The sequence below is a fragment of the Choloepus didactylus genome, chromosome 2, assembly GCF_015220235.1.
Source record: "Choloepus didactylus isolate mChoDid1 chromosome 2, mChoDid1.pri, whole genome shotgun sequence".
Taxonomy (NCBI): domain Eukaryota; kingdom Metazoa; phylum Chordata; class Mammalia; order Pilosa; family Megalonychidae; genus Choloepus; species Choloepus didactylus.
This window is the reverse complement of record NC_051308.1, coordinates 42,324,967-42,344,982: the sequence shown is the minus strand read 5'-3', so window position 1 is coordinate 42,344,982 and position 20,016 is coordinate 42,324,967. Positions and strand designations below refer to the sequence as shown.

At 39.4% G+C, this 20,016-nt stretch overlaps 1 protein-coding gene across 2 annotated transcripts in view; it reads left to right on the top strand.

The window, feature by feature from the left end:
- SPATA17 (spermatogenesis associated 17) overlaps positions 1 to 19,345 on the top strand; it is a 332,947-nt gene extending 313,602 nt beyond the window's left edge. Inside the window, exon 10 of one of the 2 annotated variants that reach the window (XM_037823711.1) lies at positions 19,118 to 19,345. In XM_037823711.1, coding sequence (XP_037679639.1) covers positions 19,118 to 19,194 — 77 coding nt within the window. In that variant the 3' untranslated portion in view covers positions 19,195 to 19,345. The remainder of the gene's footprint in view (positions 1 to 19,117) is intronic. The other variant, XM_037823700.1, reaches the window with a different exon arrangement.
- The last annotated feature ends 671 nt before the right edge of the window (positions 19,346 to 20,016 follow it).

The window sequence follows — 20,016 nt, the reverse complement described above, 5'->3', positions numbered from 1 at the left end:
TTTATGCACATTTAACTTCCTTATTCAAAGGAAGACTCTCAGCCAGAACTGACTTTTCAGCATCTTTTGCTTGAGTTGGTCTCCAAAACTTTCAAAGTAATATCTTCTCCATTGGTGAATGAGATATGCAAAAGATTAAAAAATGTAAATAAAAGGAAACAGATGGTAAGGAAAATGTTTACTAAAACTTAACTTTATAAGAAAACAAACTCTATTAAAAATGAGCAAAAAATATGAACAGACATTTCCCCAAAGAAGATATAACAGTGGCTGTGATAGAATACATCATTTACCCCAAGAAAAGACATGTTCTTAATCTTAATTCACATTCCTGTGAGTGCAAACCCACTTGGACGTAGGACCTTTTTAAGACGTTGTTATGAGTTAAGCTGTGGCCAAATTAAATCAGGAAGGGCCTTAATCTGTATAGCTGGAGGCCTTATAAAGAGAGGAAATAGTCTGTCAGTAGAAACCAGAAACAGGAAGAAGCCAGGAGTCAGACACAGACACCGGGGGAGCAAGGGCATCGCCGTGTGACAGAGGACTGCCATCACCAGGAGACATCTCCGGGAGAAAGCATGGCCACACTGACATCTTGATTTTGGACTTCTAGGCTTCAAAACTGTGAGGCAATGAATGCTTGTTTAAGCCGACCCATTGTGTTATATTTGTTGTAATAGCCCTGGCAATCTAAGACAGTGGCAAATAAGTATATGAAAAGATGTTCAATATCATTTGTCATTAGGTAACACAAATTAAAACCACACTATTAGAATTGTTAAATCATAAAAATTGATATTGGTGGAACCGTGGAGCAACAAGAACTTTCATTGCTGGTGGGAAAGCAAACAGTACAGTCATTTTGGAAGACATGTTAGCAGATTCTTATATTGGAAAAGATAGACTTAGCATAGGACCTAACAATCTCACTTCTAGGTATTTACCCAAGTAAATTGAAAACTTATGTTTACACAAAACCTATAAATGCATGTTTAAATTAGCCTATTCATAGTCACCCCAAACTGAAAACAACCAAGATGTGTATCAACAGGTGAATGGGTGAGTATATCCATGTAATAGAATACTACTCAGCCATAAAAGGGAATAAGATAATTGATTCATGCAATATTATGGAAGAATCTTAAATGAAAATTTAAATATCTTAAAAATGCATTTTGCTAAATGAAAAGAAGGAAAATTAAAAGGCTACCTAGTGTATAATTCCAATGACTATGACATGATGGAAATGGGAAAACCAGAGAATGGAAATAGATCATGGTTGCCAGGGGATGGGGAAAGGAGAGCAATTGACTATAAAGTGGTCCTGCAGAGGAATTTTTAGGGCAATGAAACTATTCTGCATGATATTGTGGGGGTGGATACATGACTCTGTGGACTCTATGGATTTGTCAAAATCCAGAGAACTGTACACCACAAAGAATGAAACTTTCAGTATGCAAATTTAAAAAGAATAGCTGGGATGTTAGAGGATCCCATGATAGAATGCAGAGTGGGACTAATGAATCTAACTGCATTACAAATATGTGGCATAATGAAAAGGCAGTGGGAAACGGAGCCAAACTTAGCAACTTTAGGGAAAATGGTGTTTTGACTGGATACTTTAAAGCTCAAGACAAAAAGAACTGTGTATCAAGACTGTACTCTGATTGGTAAATTTGTTTCCCATAGGGGAATGGGTTAACAATTCTGAAACTAATTTTCATGTATACTTGGGTTAAACAAACAAGTAAGTAAATTTTAGGTACTGGGAGACAGGTTTCTCCCTATTGGAGAATGAAGTTACAAATAAATAAGGTGTGGAGGAGGAGGATAGAGTAATTCCTGTGGTGGTGGATTAAAGTTGTAGATATCAGTCTGAATTCATGCTTATTTTAACATTTATACAAATAGATAAATACATTAAAAATACAGATATGTTTTTATATATGAGTAACATCCCTACATATATCTTGGCCGTGTCTGCCAAGATCTAGGAAGCAGTGATACCCCAGTAGCAATGAGAATAGCCAGTGACCAGATAGTGGCTCCTAAATACGACTCATAAATAAAAGGAAACATTGCAGAAATAGCTGATTCTACACCTGTAGAAAAATAAAACAAGATGACTTGAAGGTGTCTTGCAGTGACAAAAAGTAAGAGAGTGCTCAAAAATAAATAAATAATTAAAAGGGATGTGAGCATGTCAAAAAGACAGGAGTCAACCTGAAAGAGCTCCCAAGGGCTAAAACTGAAACAGTTTGAATGACAAATTAAGAATGACAGTATTGGTTTAAAACTCAAATACTATGATAAGTATCCATGAGTGTATAATGATATAAATAAATGGGGAAGAACAAATAAATCTTCCTTATAAAAGAATTCCAATTAATATAGGTAGATATCCCACCACCACCCACCCAGGAGATGGAGCTTAATTCCCCTCCCCTTGAGTGTGGGCTGGGCTTAGTGACTTGTTTACAAAGAATAGAACATAGAAGGGGGAAAATAGTAACTTTACAGTGGAGAAGGCTGGAAGCTACCACCTTAACCACAAAAACAAGGTTAACATCACCAGTGAGAAATCATGTTGACCTCGTGAACCCCTGATATCACGTGCATTTACATTACTTCTCTGATATTCTTTGCAAAAATCCTTAACCCCTCTATAAAATGAAATTGAGAACATTCTACAAAATTTCTGTCAAGTTCATGAGAAGGAAGGAAAAAATAAGAAACTATTGAATTGGAAGAGATGAAGAAGACATGACAAATAAATTCAATGTGGTATCCTGGACTGGATCCTGGAATTGAAAAAGGGCATTAGTGGAAAAACTGGTGAAAATCTCATGAAGCTGTAGTTTAATTAGTAGAATTATACCAGTGTTAATTTCTTAGTTTTGACAAATACAGCACAAGTTACGTAGCACAATGTTTCTTTAACATTGGGGGAAAGCTGGGTTATATTGAAACTGTACTATGTTGGCAACTTTCTGTAAATCTAAGATTGTTCCAAAAGAAAAATTTTAAACTCACAAACAAGCAAACAAACTGTATAATTTGTTCTTACAAACAATTCATTTTTCAAGCACAATAGAGAAATAGTGTAATGCCATGGGAGATTAGAGGAAGGTAAAAAGGAACCGTTATTATTCCCCTATTCTACAGACTTTGCTCCTTAAATTCATTCACTCATTCTCCACTTTAGATTTGAAAACAGAAGAGAGAAGACAATAAAGGAAGATGAGGAATAAGAAAGAGAAAAAGAAGAAATAACAAATTAGAGCATGAATAAAATTAAAACGTTCAGAACTGTACAAACTACAGATAATTCTCATAACAAGCTTGAGCATCAGTATGGTTCAGAAAATAGAAATAATTAAAGTCAACAAAACCCTGGGACAGCAAGCTCAGAAGCAGCCTATAATCTCTATCCCTGGAACCTAAGGTCAACAACTACATATCTTATATACTGGCAAAATTGTTCTTGTCAGATGATACACATGATGATGTTCATGTAACTATTACTTTGGATAAGCACAAGTCATGGCATGAAATCACAAGCAACTTTATTTTCTTTTCTCACTCTCCCTTTAAATGTATCTTGTTGGCCTAGATTTTCTGCCTTGAATGGGAATGCAGAAAACCCCATTACTTTTCTGGTCATGAATAAGTATTGAAAATTCCTATGATCACTTTAAGTCACAAAACACAGTCCTGTTTCAATAAATAATCTCATTTCATGTAATAATTAGAATTTAGAATTGAGGTATCTCCTCTATTTTGGACCTTCTCTAGGTGGTCTCTTCTCTCTTGCTTCCCTCAGCTGTTCTCCTCTTCCTGCATCTCACTAACTGCAGCATGACAGTTTTAAAGGTGAAGAAGTGGAAAGAAAGCAGGGAAGTTCTCATTTGACTGGTATGGTGGGTGATGCATCAGTGCTTTACAGACTTGGCAGATGTTTCAGATGGCCCTTTCCCTTTTGGAATCTTTCATTGCTTGGCTTGTTTTTTTGTGTGTGTGGGTGTGGCTTCATATCACTGACCTATTCCTACTGTGCCCTTGAATTCACCTCTATCCTGGATGGTCTTCGTGACTCCCTCTACAGCTACCAGTCATCTGAGAGTAGACCTCAAGCTTGTTTCTCTTGAGGTCCTCATGTCTCTCCAGGTAGTCTTCTAGGATAGGACCTGAAAACACTCCATATATACTCTCTATTAGAAGTGATCCTCAACTGGTTCACAGAAAATATCCATGCATTCTTTGCACTGACAATTTCTGGCAGCGCAATTGCTTCCAAACCACAGCCAAACCACTTCGCAGTCACTGGCCACCTTAGCCAACATTTCACTCCCTATATTTCTCTTGCAAGACTTATAGACTATTCTACTGTGATCCCAAACTGCATTATGGATTTATGGGTTACGTGGTAATTTGTCCAAGTTGTCTTTTGAAGTTCCTCTTTCTTGGGTTGAGTTGAAAAAAGAACGCATCACCCTTTCCCTGTGGTGGAAGTGTACTCACAGCACACCAACATCTATTTCCTGAAATCCTCCTCCAAAAGCTCTCCTCTAATCTCCAACTCCTTACCCTTTTATACCCTAAGTGTGGGTGAGAGTTTTAAGAGTTATGAAGAGGGTTCTTAGCCACCTATGCTAAACAATTTGCATCTTGGTCTAGCACTTCATACACCTCATCCAAAATTTCCATTTTATGGTCCTGTTACATATAAATTCTTTGTTTTTTCCTGTTTTGGATACTGTTGACCTGCCTCCTGAGTTCTGTTTATTCACAGAGAAATTGCTATGCTTATCTCCTGGAGTACTAGTTACTTCAGATCAGAACGGCTGGTTTTAATTTTTTAAAATTGCAAACAGTAATGTTTAGAGCTTTTCAGGGCAGAACAGTCATAGTATTGCTTGAAGAAACAGCATCAAATATGACCAAAAAAAAACCCCTGCAAAGAATGACATGACTGTTTCAGGGTTAAATTTTGGCTTTTACATATTTGGCACATACAGCAACAATAGCACGGCCACTTACTCCAATCTTCAACCATGCTGAGTGGTGCTAAGCCCTCTTCAGGGATAACAACGCTAAAAAGCCTGTTGAGAAGACTATTCAGTAAAACCTAACACAAAGTTCACTTGAGAGGAAAATCAAATTTTCTTTCAGCCCTTGAGCAGTGAAAAGGTGGCACATTGACCCCCTATATGCTTTCAATAATGTGGGAAGTAAATTTAGGTAACACTGTACAATGAATATGTGGCTCCATCATCAAAAATACGTAGGTTAACCTTTTTCTCTGACGTTTTTCCACAGTCATTTTATCATTTACACATTTTATCATGATGATGGCTATTAAAGGGTCTTATGTACTACGTGGAATGTGTGAAAAATAGCAGTCATATATGGAGCATAATTTTTTGTAATATAGTTAAATGTGTGCTATATTATTTTATACATATTATTATATACATGCATGATTATAATGAATATATGAAGTTTTATACCAGCAGGGCATATCTCAGGCCATTTCCCCCCATTTATCCTTAAAGAAATTTTCCCCTTAGGGGACTGTATTAAGAAGTTTTGTGACTTTGGGGAGAGAATATATAGTTGGCTTGATGCAGCCTTAAGCTTCCCTTACTTGCCACTCTTTGTGAATTGAGTTGGATTATGTCATTTCCTCTGATGCTTGCTAATGCTGCCTTAAGAATAATGACCCTGTGATGTGGCACTGCTGAAAATGACTTTTTTGGTGCCAGAAAAAGATGATTCATACTTGACTTAGGTGCCATTTCTGGAAACTGCCCTAACAAAAGACAGAGGTAATTCACTAAGGAATTCTGTCATCATCCAGCCCAATGTGGAAAAGATGGTATAAATCACTAAATACAAACATTTCAATTGACATGTTTACTCAGTATATGTGTCTATATATGTCATATATAGAGAGAGATCTTCTTTGTTGGTCTATATTTATAATATAGATATGGTATTTATACTTATATAGTGTGTGTGTGTTTGCTGTTTTAAGGGCAGCGATGTACCAAATCGGATACTATAGTTATTCCTCATTTGTTAATTTTAATTATGTGATGAGGTAGATTGATGCTCTCCTAAAATGACACTAAGTTGAAAATAGGAGCTTGGCTGAAATTGTAATTTGGCCTCATTTGGGCTCTTGTTTCCAGGAATTACTAAAATCATACTGAAAAAAAAGACTTACATGGTCATGTTGTCCACTTCTGCTGCCCACCACCAAAGCTCAAGAAGAACTTGGCCACTTGTGTCTTCAATAATTCTGGTGGCAGGGCTTCCACTAGTCCTCTGAGAAGACTGTACACTCAGACACCTTGTTAGGAAATATGTCTCCACACTCCTGGAGACTGCCTTTTCTGCAGTGTCTTAAATATTTCATTTTGCCACACAGTTATCATATTCGTCCTTGGTTATGTGTCAAATCACGCATTTATTTTTCTTAATCTTTTCTCAAAAATCAATTCTATGAATCCCTTAATCATTTTTATTGATCTCTGTTGAATTTTCTCTAATATGATGTCACCTATTTGCTCTTGAAGTAGAGGCGTATTATACTTTACTCATCTTTTAATGCTCAGCTTCAGCAGGGAACCACATAGTATATAATGTGGAAGGTGCCAGTTCACTTTTGTGTCAGAGAGCATCCACTTCCCACCATTTTGTGAGACTGAAAAATATCAAATTATCATTGAAACCCTGCTTCTTGCCCATGTATTGTGTCTCCTGTGGTTTTTCCCCTAAATCACATTCTGCTCTGAACAATGGCTTCACATTGCTAAGTGTCTGATGCATTTTCCAGGTCACGTCTCTCTGAATTTCTAAGGCCACATATCTAATTTTATATCCATATTCTACTTCCCATCTCCTTACTAAACTGCATCACATGTGGGCTGAAATTTTTAAGACTATTAGAAGCAGAATAAAATACAGATGATTTTCCAGTGAAAAATCTCTTATTTTGCAAAGGTGACAAGCTTGTTGTACTTGCAGAGAATTTATTGATAAGCTGCAGAAAAAACTTAGAAGGTAACATTAGAGTCTCAGGTTCACTATTAGGCCACTAGATTCCAGGACCTGGAAGAAGGGGTAACAAATTCTAAGGCCCACCTCAGGGGACGGACTGATGAGAAGCTGTACAAAATGATCACTGCTAACATGTTTGAGTGCTTACAATGTGCCAGCCACTAATCAAAGATCTTCACACATATCTCACTTAATCTTCAAAGCAAACATCTGTGAGAGACATGATTATTATTGCCATTTTTAAAGATGCAGAAACTGAGGCACAAAAGCACAAAAATGCACTCAAATTTGGTCCAGCTTGTAAGTGGCAGTGTGGGATCCAAACCCAGGCAATCGGGTTAAGAGCCTGCAGGCCTAATCACTTTTTAGTGTCAGAAATAAGTCCATGTTTGGGAAGTATAGGTAAACCCAGGTAAAGGATCCCTGAGGTACCCACCCAAGCCTTTATTAACAAAATATATTTGTGAAACTTTCTTTGAGCATCAAATTGCCAAGAGTGTTATGCCAACTGGGGATTGTTTGGGGAAGCAGACAATTCTAGAAGGAAAATTTTATGTGATTTTAAAAAAAGCTTTTATTTGATTAACTTCTTACTAGTAAACAAATTTTAAAAAAAGAACTTAACACTTTACTGAGGCCTTTTTAAAAATTCTATGCTTGATGACTGACTGTTACCCAAAAGAATATTCTTAAAACTATCCTAGATCCTAAAATCTGTCTTTGGGAATTTTGCTTCAGATATGGGTATCAAGGTTCTTTGCCACCCATTTGTGCAAATCAACCCAGGAGGAAAGACAGAAATGTACTTAGAAAGGATTATTCCAGAAGGAAAGGCAATTGATCAAACATTCTTCACCTACAGTATCCACTAGAAAAGCAAAAGTAAGTCTCCAATCCCCAATTATAAGAGAGGCCGGCTCAGCTAAGTGAACATCAAATCCATATTCATCAAATTTTCCCTTAGTTTGTATCACACATTATGTTACAATGAAAAGTAGTATCTCAAGGGGACTCAATTTATGTTCCAAGGGACATAAGAACAATTCTTAAAATATGTTCGATTCCTGCAATGAATTATTAGTGGCAATCTCTGGTCAGGTCTTTTAGAACTGTTCCAAGGAACTAAAGATGGATTTCCAATTCCTTACTCCCAGAGTTTAGAGGCCTACATGAATGAGTTTTTTAATCTATGACTTACTGCCTGTTACTAAGTGATTCTGTCTGTGTCAATAAATTTGTTCACAGCTCTAATTGTGTTAATGAATTGAACATAATTAAACTTACAACATGTCATGAGTTTCTTCTGGCAGAACTCAGTAGATTTTTCAGAAAAGATCTCTGTAGGAAAACAAATAAATGTACTGCACAACTTCTGCCATCACCATATAGTCTCTGTGGATAAAAGATTGAAATAAGGGATTCTGGAATTGGCTTTATGAAGAATATTCCACTCTGTTTAATTTGCAATGAATGACCTGTCTTTTGATTAAATTCACTAGATTGCGAGCTCCTTTGGGGAGTATGTTTTGCGTATTTTGTGTCCCCAACACTTAGTAGAGGGCCTATTACATAAACATGTATGGCCATTTACGGTATCGTACAGGGAAGGGAGCTAACACATTATTCAGTATCTTCTATGTGCCAGTAGTTAGGTTTGGTGCTATCACATACAAAATTGTATCAATTCTCATGAAACCCACTGAAGAAGATACAATTATCCCCATTTTATAGGTGAGAAAGCTAAAGCTCAAAGAGACTGAGTAACTAACCTGAGCTCAAACCCAAGTAATGGGAGGGATGGGATTCAAACCTAACACTTGTGCTTCCTTCATGACGCCAGGCCGTTCATAGAAAACACCTGTGGAATAATCATGCTTACTGTGCATGATTATTCTGTAAACCCACAACTTCTCTAATTAAAAAAATAGCATGAACGTTAATAACTCTTATCTCCTAATGCAGAACTATAAATTAAATGTCACTTAATGCCCTAAAAAATATTCTCAGTATAGTAGGGAAAGAAGCAAATTAGCAAATAATCCCATTTTTCATTATACATGCACACACATGTCTAAAAAATAGTTTTCAAAAGTTCTCTCTATGCACCAAAAAAACTGCTTGAATAATTTGCCTTTGCCTAAGTCAATTAAAAAATAAATAAAATTAGTTTGCATTGGAGAAGTGCTTTCAACTTTTCCTAAGACATTTTATTTGCATGTTGTCTTTGAATTTAAGAGTCATGACTTGCATTGCTTTTCTGTCCGCTGCAGTGCAAGGCATGGGTCCTGCACACTGTGAATGTTTAATAAGTTCTTATTGGTGACAAATGTCTCATTTGAATTACTGCTTCATGGGATGCTGTCAAAAGAACAGTGCTTTTAGCTTACAAGACCTAAGAACTTAGTTTTTAACAAATCAGGAAAAAAAGTTAAGGCCCAGGCAATATTCATTACTTATGGTCGCTTTAAAAAAGAAAGAAAAATCCCTAAACTCTGGTTTATTCAGAAGGTTTATGTTCTCTTTAATGCTGCTAGAATCACTCACAAAAAGATTCCGTGGGATTATTAGAGTGTTAATCCTTTCTCCAAGGGTGAAAAGACTCAGAAAGAGGGAGAAGAGAGGAAATAAAGAAGCAAAGGGTCCAGATGTGTGGTAAACAAAATCTTGATATTTACAGTTTATAAATTCTTATTCCACTCTTACAAGAGCAGCCCATGAGGGGGTGGGAAAGTTATTATTATTTCCAATTCATGGATGAAGAAATAGAATGATGACTATTAAAAAGCCCAACTCAAGACAGGCTGGGTTCACTCACCCCCCTGCTGCAGCCTGGCACCTCTGGAAGTCTATTTGCCTTGGCTCATCCCCTGGGAAAGTACGATGAGTCCCAGGCAGAGTAGGACCAAAAGGTGTGGAGGGTTGAGGCACACAATGGGTCCAAGCTCCTCCAGCAAACCCACACTGAGAACAATGGGGCAGGTTGGCATGAGCACAGAGACTTCTGAGTACTGGGAGAGGCTAAAAACATAAGAATGTAAAATGCATAATTGAGGGCAGAGCAGATGGCGAAACAGCTCAATTTGTCCAAAGAGCCCAGGAGAAATTGATACAAATTAGACAAGTAATCAATAGCCTTCAGATAGCCAAGTGACTGCTGCTGAACCCAAATCTCCAGCATGTTTTATTCTGTCTCTGAAAAGGTTTCCTTTTTTATGAACACAAATGATACTTTTACCACTGTTGAAAAGAATTTAGACATTACATTTGAAGAACTTGTAATAATATTGCTTCTTAACTGATTTTTCAAGTATAACTTTTGCATAAAATATATATTAAGTGTTACTCTAAGGAGGGTCTAGCTGGTGACTGTTGACTACGAGTGGTAGCGTGGCACATAGTAAACACTCAGTAAATGCTTCAATGGATGAATGAAGTTAAAGGGTTTGCACTGTATCATTTGGTAAAAAGTTAGATAGAACTGAGGAAAGTTAGATAGAACTTATGCTAACTTGTTGCATGTGTAAACCACATGGAGAAAATGGAGAGAATGGGTCAGGATAGTAAAAATTAGCCTGAAGGTGACTCTGAGAAACAGGTCTCAGTGTAAGTACACGTTTGGCCCTATACTAGCAGCTTCAGAGAGATTTGGAGGCACAGAGTCTGAAAGGTCCTCAGAAACCAGACCTGTGACCTCCAGGGTGGCAAACTGGCAAAGGAGCTCTTACTCCAGACTGCCTACAGGAGAAGGGACTGGGAGTGGAGCCATATAATAGAAACTCACATTAGCTTCTAAAATGTCCTTGAAGAAGCAGTCCCAGCCCTCTACCACTGGGCCAGATAGGCACACCAAGCTTAAAGGAGGTGAGTGGTGATTAGTTCTCATAATCTTTATGATAGATGAAAGAATGGCCCCTGGAAAGATGTCATGTTCTAATCCCTGGAATCTGTGAAGATGTTATATTGCATGGGGGAAAAAAAAAAAAGAAGAAGAATTAAAATTGCAGATGGAATTAACGCTGCTAATTGGCTGACTTTAAGATCAAGGGATGATCTTGGGTTATCCAGATGGGCCCCATGTAATCATAAGGGCCTATGAAAGTGGAAGCAATAGGCAGAAGAAGAGCTGGCAAATGATATGATGTGACAAAGACTTGACTGGCCATTGCTGGCTTTAAAGAAGGAAGGAGGCCACAGACCAAGGAATGCAGGCAGCTTCCAGAAGCTGGAAAAGCCAAGAAAATGAATTCTTCCCAAGAGCCTCCAAAAAGGAATGCAGCCCTGCTGACACCTTGATTTTAGCCCCAGAGAGATCCATATTTGGACTTCTGACCTCCAGAACTATAAGAGAGTAAATTAGTGTTAAGTCCCTAAATGTTGGCAATTTGTTATCGCAGGAATTGGAAACTGACATAATCATATTATCTCATATTTGTCTGGTTCTTCTAGCTGTCTAAGATTCTTTTGTCTATGTGACCATATATGATCTTTATGACCTCTTGATAAGACAGAGGCCCCAAAGTCATAAGCATGTGATGCTGCTCAGATGTTGAACTGGATGCAAACCTAGGCCTTATTTGCTTGGCTGAAAGGAATGCTTTATTCCTATTTAGGGAATCCTGATATCTTCTGGAGCCACACCCAGACATTTGGGGAACTCTGAGGGACTTCCTTATAATAATTTGAATGACCTTTTTCAGGGCAACTTGGGAAGAGGAGCAATGGGAATCAAAGGTTTTCAATGGCAGTGCACTATCAATTTCTCAGAGCTAATAAATACCATTTTAGAGGCTGCTTGGTAGATGTGTTAGGCAGAATTTGGGGCTGCATGGCCCTCATCCTCTGATGTTACGCCTGTGAATATGTTATGTTAACACAGCAAAAGGGACTTTGCCATTGTAATGAAAGCCACTTATCAGTGACATTAAAAGAGGAGATTATCCTGGATGATCCTGGCAGGCTCAAAGTAATCACATGAGCCCTTAAAAGCAGAGCTTTCTCCCTGCTGAGAGCAAAGAAGGAGGCAGAGAGATGCATCAGAAGGGGACATAAAAGTGATTTGAAGCCTGAGAAGAACTCGACCCACTGTTGCTGGCTTGGAGATGGAGTGGGACACATGGAGGCTGACAGAAGGAAATTAATTCTGCCAACAACTAGTGAGCTTCCAAGAGAACCCTGAGCCCCAGATGAGAACTGGAGTCCTGGCAGACACCTTGATTTTTTTCCTGGAAATGATAAACAGAGAATCCAGTTGTGCCACTCTGTGCACAAGTTCTGGCCTACAGAAATGTGAGGTAACAAAAGCCACTGAGTTTGTGGTAATTTGTTAAGGCAGCAACAGAAAACCAGTGCAATAGGAAAAGGGCATAAAAGATACAAAAACAAAGGGACAGAATTCAAAAAAGGATGGAATTACATTTGAAATTGGGGACCAGGAAAGATTTTGGATAGGGGACAAGATTAAACTTGGGTCCAAAAGTGGAGGTTTCAAGAGGAAAATTGGGCTCGTGGGGTTGTGTGTAGAGAGAAATTTTCAGGGAAGTGAGCAGTAGGAGCAAAAGCAGGGAAGGGCTAGCCCAGAGTATATTTGGGGGCCAGAAATGATCTAAACATACCCGGAGTCATATTGTCTTCATCTGGAGTTTGAGAATAATCTTATTCTAGGCTGACCCAAGGGTGAGGGTCCAGAATGATAAGTCTAGCCTGGATGTCATCCATGCCTCATCCTGAAATCTCTAGCTAAGATTAAAGAAGATAAATTCCAGCTTTATCAATCACCGATGAACTTCTTTCTCTGTGTGAGGATTCCAGGACTGGCCAAATTAATACTTACCCTGGGGCCATCCCAGGCTGACCCCACAGACAGGGGACAACTGGAGGAGAAGCAGGTGCTGGAGGTTGAGGAGGAGGTGGGGAGGGGGTAGCATCAGTGGATGCAAGGACTCTGACTGCCAACCTTTCACCTCAGTAATCAATATTCAGCCCATGCATTCATTTTTGCTAGTTCTGTTATTCTGCAAAGCACACCAGGGAATAAAGTCCATACAATGAGCGTTTTCTACTTGCACAGAATCAGTTGGTGGCCATGGACATGTAAGTGAATGGCAATTTGTGAGCCTAAATGGGGTAGATTCTTTAGATGCTCCAGGTTGATGCTAAGCAGTGGAAATGATGACTCAGTCATCTGCAATGATTGCAGTAGCAATGTCCTTGCTGAGATGACTGATGACTAACTTCCCACACAAGCCTATTTCATCACATCTGAAGATAGTGTCCTCCTAGGGTTAGAGAACAGGCTTCTGAGATTTCGCTGAACCTCCTACTCTACAACCACACAAGTTCGTGATAAATTGTTTTATAATAATGGTGAGGAGAAATAAGACAATAAAGCCCCATCCAAAAGCAAAGAGCTGGAAGTCCTTTGGTGCGTGAAGTCTTCAAAAATATGTGTCTGACCATCCAACTGCTTGTGAGCTGTTCTCAAATAACACATTTATCTGCAACACTGGACTAGATTGGTGAGAATCCTCTCTTTTGTATAGGAGATAGAATTAATTGGGGGTCTCAATCAGATGGCTTCAAAACAAAGATTGGGCAAATGGGGCAGAGTGGAGAGAAATTGCCAACAGAGGCAGGGAAGGAGAGGCTTGGGGTATACTTGGGGACCAGCAAATGCACTAACATGCCCAGGGCCATATACTTCTCAGAACTACACCTGTCTCATTAGAAAGAAACTGTAGGTTTCACAATAATGCTTTGTGATGATGTTCTCCTTAGTTTCCTTGGCTTAAACTTGAAAAGGCAATAAAACCAGCCCTGGCCTTGGAGTGAGGAAGACATGAGTTTGAGCTTGGGTTCCACCACCAACTGACAACATTTTGATCTCAATTGGGAGGCTGTGAGGATTCACTGGAGAATATCTATGAAAGCACTTGAAATGTGCTCCATATGTGTTTGTGGTGATTGCATCTCTGCATTCTGTTATTCTTCCTCTGCTGTCTTTGAGAGCCTTGGAGGACAACTGGGACAGGTGTCCTGTCATGGAAAATAGAATAGGTTTTCTCCCCCCTTGGGGGAAGAAGCTGCAGCAAAGAAAATTCTGCCAAATGATCAGCAGTCTGAAAATGGTCCCGATTTGGGGGCATTGTTTTATTTGTGTCTACTCCAAGGGAAGTTTCTTTTTCTCTAAATGAGATCCAGTCTGTCACCTTCACTCAGGCGTCCAGTGCTCGCCGTCATGTCCGTCACACATATGGTGCCTGGCAGGGTGCACCTCTACTCCAAGGCCCTTTCTGGAGAGCATCTGCTAACCCTGCCAGCCTGATGCCTTCCAACCTCAGCATCACCTTTTCCCAGGTTTCTTGCTGAATCAACCAATTAGCTCAAATCATCTCTGACTGCTTTGAACTATGTCTTGTTAAAACATGAGTAGATGGGGACCTGGTGAAGTCCAAAAGTCACTCTAAGAGAACCAAGCCTCCTAGTACAGCCCTGATGCTTGAATCTCCTCTCTCTATTTAACGTAGTTAGAGGTCTTAGTGCTTAAGTTTTCAATTTGACTTCTGAAAGAGCCCTAGCAGGGATTGTGAGCAATGCCTTTGCTGAAGCATTCCTCATGACATTTCCTCCAGGATCTTTCCACAACCTAAAAGCTAACTGCACAGTTTATTTTGGAAAAAAAAAAAAAAAAATATTAATACCTCCCTCTGAGCTGAAGTGATCAATAATATATCACAGATTATCTTTCCTTTAACAACTGCACCTCAGCTCATAGAATCCCTATGACAGTTCCAGTGTCTGTACCCCAGAGAGTCAAATAACCACACTAAAGTTTCAACAGCTCTTTGGCCAGTTGCTAATAAGACCGAAAGCTCTCTGAGACAATAGAGTTCCTTTACTTTCCCAAGGGAAGCTGCCAAAGGTGGAGAGGGGGAGCAGAGGTGTCCTGCCACCTTTGGAAATTCAAATGACTTGGCGTTTGCCATCTTTGGAGTTGTTGTCTTGCTCTGGATTCCAAATATAAATTTTAGTTCTTAAGTTTCTATCAAGGACGGTGTAAAAGCTAAATGGGAGCTTAATATTAAGGGAAGTCCAGAAAAACAAGTTTTATATAATAATAAAAGATTCTCATAAGCCCTCAAATGGCCCCTTGGAGGTTATTTATTCTTTATAAGTGGAATAATTTCATTAGTAAAGTACCTTTCACTACCACTGGTGTTTGTCCTTCAACCCAAGAACTATTTTGTTTAGTTACACATCAATTGTACCAAGCAAGTCCATCAGTCAGATCCTTACTCAACCTCCCGAAACTTTCACAAGCCAAAACTCTGTCCAAAAGGCTCAAAGAAAACCTATATTTTAAAAGCAATATCTGCCATAATTATTTGCAAATCGTTTTGATAACACAATTGACACTATTAAGGGGAGGAAGAAGAAATACACATAAATCAAGCTTTTCTCTATATTTGAACAATTTCTTCTGACCAAATGGATTATTTTAAGTTTGCACACTCAGTGTAATTAGTGCATATGGTCCAGCTGTGAAGAAATAGCTGAGGACTCCTAACTTATTATTAATTAGGCTCATTAAAATGCAAGTAAGAGAACGTTGCCTAGGTAAACAATACCTTATGTCAAAAAGTCATTACTTGACAAGAGCTAGTCTTCCCTAACTAAAGTCATTACGATATTTTGTGGAGGCTTTTTTATAAGGCACCATGGGTGCCAGTTAACTATTTTTGACTGACGTCAAGGACATACATGCATAGCGGGAAGGAGCCAGTGGTACAGCACAGCAATTCCTTTCACGTCATTTCAAAATACGTCTGGGGGAGGTTAAAGGTTGACAGCCCAATGACAGGCCTTCTTCAACTGCCATAGTGTCACAGCAGGAACACGTCAGGAAAATTTCCTAGGTCCCTCTGAATTTCTTACATATTCACATTTCTTCCCCTGTCTCAAAAGTAGGGAGCGATTGGCAGCTTTGTGACAAACACCTGGGAAAGAAAATTGTGCATTATCCCTGTTAGGAATCGGGGGTGTTGAGGTGAAAAAACACCTGAGCTCCAGTGGGAAATCTCTCCTGATACTTTGCCAAATCAGAGAGTAGAGCAGGTTAGACTGGTCCAGAGGGACATCAGACATTGGCCCTATGTCCTGTATTTTTGGCACTTTTCCAAGCAAATATAAAGGTTAGTGGTGGCCTTCGGCCCCTGGAAACACAGCTCCACAGCCTGGTAATGCAGAATTAGCTCTATAAACTCGGTTGAGGCCTTCCTGGCCTGACAGGAGTGTAAGACCTTAGGCCCCACAAACAAGATTTTCAGTATCAACTCTGGGTTTCCGTACCCAGGCCCTAGAAGGCATGTGGCTTGATGGTCAGACACTGTAGTTAGGGTATTTGTAGGGCTAAGGTGCTACTCCCCAAGAATGATCTTCTCTCTAATGTTCTTTCTTTGAGAGCAACAGAAGCAGCAGCACACATGTGGGTTGATTTGTGGAGTTCTGGAAATGTTTCCCTGCCTTTAAAAGTCTGTGCACGCTTACATATAAATCACTGCAGGGATGGGCTGTGGTATAAATGGATCAAAAGAGGCTATTGACAGATGCTGAAATGAGTGTCTACCTTTAACACCAGGTCAATTGATATGTGTCTGACCTAGACTTTCGACTGACATGAAGAGCTGTCAAGAAGGAATCTTCTTTGCCAGTGATGACTGTAAGGCAGGGAGAGAGGAGAGAGAGAGAAGAGGGAAGCCCAGGGAAGGCTCTTGCTCCCTGGGGCACACACTTGAGCCCTCTCAGATGCCTCACAGGCAGTTGCAGCAAGCACCTGTGCTGGGGAGAAGGATTTGAGGAGCATAGTTAAATCAGAGAGCTCTGAGAATGGGTCTGGAAGAAATTAAGTTTATCTCAATCAAATAGAACACTATCACTAATATTCCCATTCCAAAATTATTGTAGGAAAGGCATTAAATGTAAAGCAAAATTCTCTGAGATCATCACCTAGGAAAATCGGCGGGCTTGTAAAGAAATACACACTGGGATATTAGAGAAGTCCAGAAGTACCCCTAACTTGCGCTATTCCTATTTTAGCATTTGGGGGTTCAAGAATGTTGTTGGGGGCAAGGAGAAGGTTGTAGAGTGTATCCTATTTTTGCAAGATAATTTAGTCTATATTTTAATATAACTAATGTCCACAATATTATTTAATTTAGGTGGCTTTACATGTTCAAAGCTGTGATTCTAAATTTCAGATTTTTACTGTTGAACTATTGAGATGTACCTTGAGAAACAACAGATTTCAATTGTTATGTCGTGGTGCTTTCTAAACAAGTCCTGTCCTTGATTAGTGGCTGCTGCCATGGCTCCACCACAGACATGTTTTCCCAACCAAGTAGTGTGGTAACAAACTGTATTTGTTAGGGTTCTCTAGGGAAACAGAATCAATGAGAGATATCTATGAATATAAGATTTATAAAAGTGTCTCATGCAACTGTGGGTATGCACGAGTCCAAATTCCAGAGGGCAGGCAGCAAACTGGCAACTCCAATGAAGATGTCTGATGAATTCCTCAGGAAACAAACTGGCAACTTCAATGAACCCCTCAGGAAATGCTTCACTGCTCAGCCAAAGAAGAAGTGAAGGTCCTCTATCTGTCTTGCTTAAAAGTCTTCAACTGATTGATTGGATTAAATCCAGCCAACTGCATTCTCTCATTGTGGAAAACACGCCCTTCATTGATGTCATCAGTCACAGCTGCAGCCAACTGACTGATGATTTAATAAACCAGCCTGTTGGTTTATTAACCAGCCACAAACGTCCTCACAGCACTGGTTAGGCCAGTGTTTGCTTGACCAGACAGCTGGGTACCATCACCTGGCCAAGTTGAGGCATGAACCTAACCATCACACCAGCTTTCACAGTGGTTTTATCACCACCACTTACAGATGAAGAACCTGTCTCACAGAGGTTAGGTAACTGGCCCAAGGGCACACGTATATTTTCTCTTTAATATAACTGGAATTAAAGAAACCACAAAAAAGGGAGAGTTTTGTAATGAAAGTTAACATCTGAAGCTCATTGTAAAGAATCATCAAATAAGATTTTTAAATGCTCTGCCATGGCTTTTCAACTAAGAGATTGGACCTAGCAGCTTTGGATGTTCATATACAATTATAGATGTCTAAAGTTGGTAATAAGACTATGAAGATTGTGCTGGTGAATGTACTCTTAAAACTGTGTTTAGTATAAGTGCCACACCAGTAAAATATCTGTTTTTATTTCTAATATAGTACTACCAGATAAATGGTTGAGGACTGCTTACAGATATTTTACACATCTTCATGATATTCAGAAAATAAAAGTATTATCTGGATGAATTAAAATATTCTTTTATGGAATTTCTAAAACAATGAATTGGGTATAATGCTTCATAAACACTATAGGTTTCCCATACTTCAGTCCATTCATTCACTATCAATAGTGACTTTATCAAGCCTTGGTGTTTTGGGGCAACAACCAGGAATTAGAAATTTTTAAAATGAGAACAGTGTGATTCCTAAACTCACAGAGCTTGGAATCTAGATGAGATTCACTGACCTGTAAACAACTTGTACAAGAAAGTGTTTTTGTTGTTATGATAGGTCTAGGTGCAGATTTGGAGATGGGTCATAGGTTGTTCAAAGAAGGACTTTTATCTGAGAAAGAGTGAGAGAATGGTGGAGAGAGAGGCTTTAAAGGTGAGTCTGAAAAGATGAATAGATGTTTACCAAGTGGAGAAGGGCTGGACATTAGGAAGATGGAAGTGCAGTCTTGGCCCAAGGAGTAGGTAGAGCAAAGGCTCAGAGGCATGAAATAGGTAAGTATGCTTGAGGCACTGTGGCAGTGTAACCTGGCTATAATATTGTGGGGTATGAGGGAAGGCAAAGCAAGAATTGAAGGCAGAGAGGTGGGAGAGTGGACAGTTGTTTTGTTTTGGCCATCTTAAATTTATTCACCCTTTTGTTTGTAACCATCCTTGATCTTCATTTTCATTTCATTTTCATCTATGTAGATTCAAAGAAACTGCCTCCATCTGCAGCTCCCGAGATGGCATATGACTCAAGTCTGGAGAATTGGATCATTCCATAACCACAGTGATGGGCACATGGCCCTACTGCAGCCAATAAGGTGCTGTAGAACATCAAGGTACAGTGGTAGCTACTCTTTTCTTGCCCCTGAAGTTGCAACAGTATGAGGCAGGTTCTGCTGCAGCCTTTTTACCACCATGAGGGGAGAACCAGCTAAGAAAGAAGCCAACACAGAAAAACTGGAGCTGAAATACAGATGGGGAAAAACTAATTCCTGAAGCCTCTATATCATGTTCTACCTGATATCTACCCAAGACTTTTCAACTACATGTTTGTTTGTTTGCTTGTTTCCTGTTTTGAAATAAAGAGTCTTAACTGGTTCAGGAAGTTAAGGGACAGTGTCTTTCTTTGGGGGGTGGGGGGAAGTTCCTGAGAGATCCTTCCAAGGGTTTAGATGTGGCATATAGGCAATGAGAGGCATTAAAACATTTAAATCATCAGACTGACATGGTCAGATTTTTATTTGAGAAGATTTTTTTAGTGGCAGTTGCCAACTGCTGGAAGGAGAATACCCTGGAGGTAGGAAGGCCAGTTAAGAGTCTAAGCTATGGGAAAGCAGGGCAAGATGGCAACATAGGGAGGTGTGGAATTTAGTTAGTCCCCTAAAGCAACTAGTAAATAGCTAGGAACAACTAGAAAATAGTCTGGAACATCTGATGGGGGGACATCCATGACTAGACAACATCGTACACCAGTCAGGAATGTGTGGAATGACCGAGATCACAGCATAGAACTGTAAGTAAAGCTCCCCAAACTGCAGAGCTGGCACCCTTCCCCCACTGGCATGGCAGGCTGAGTTGCAAAACTTTGCTGTGAGAAAAAG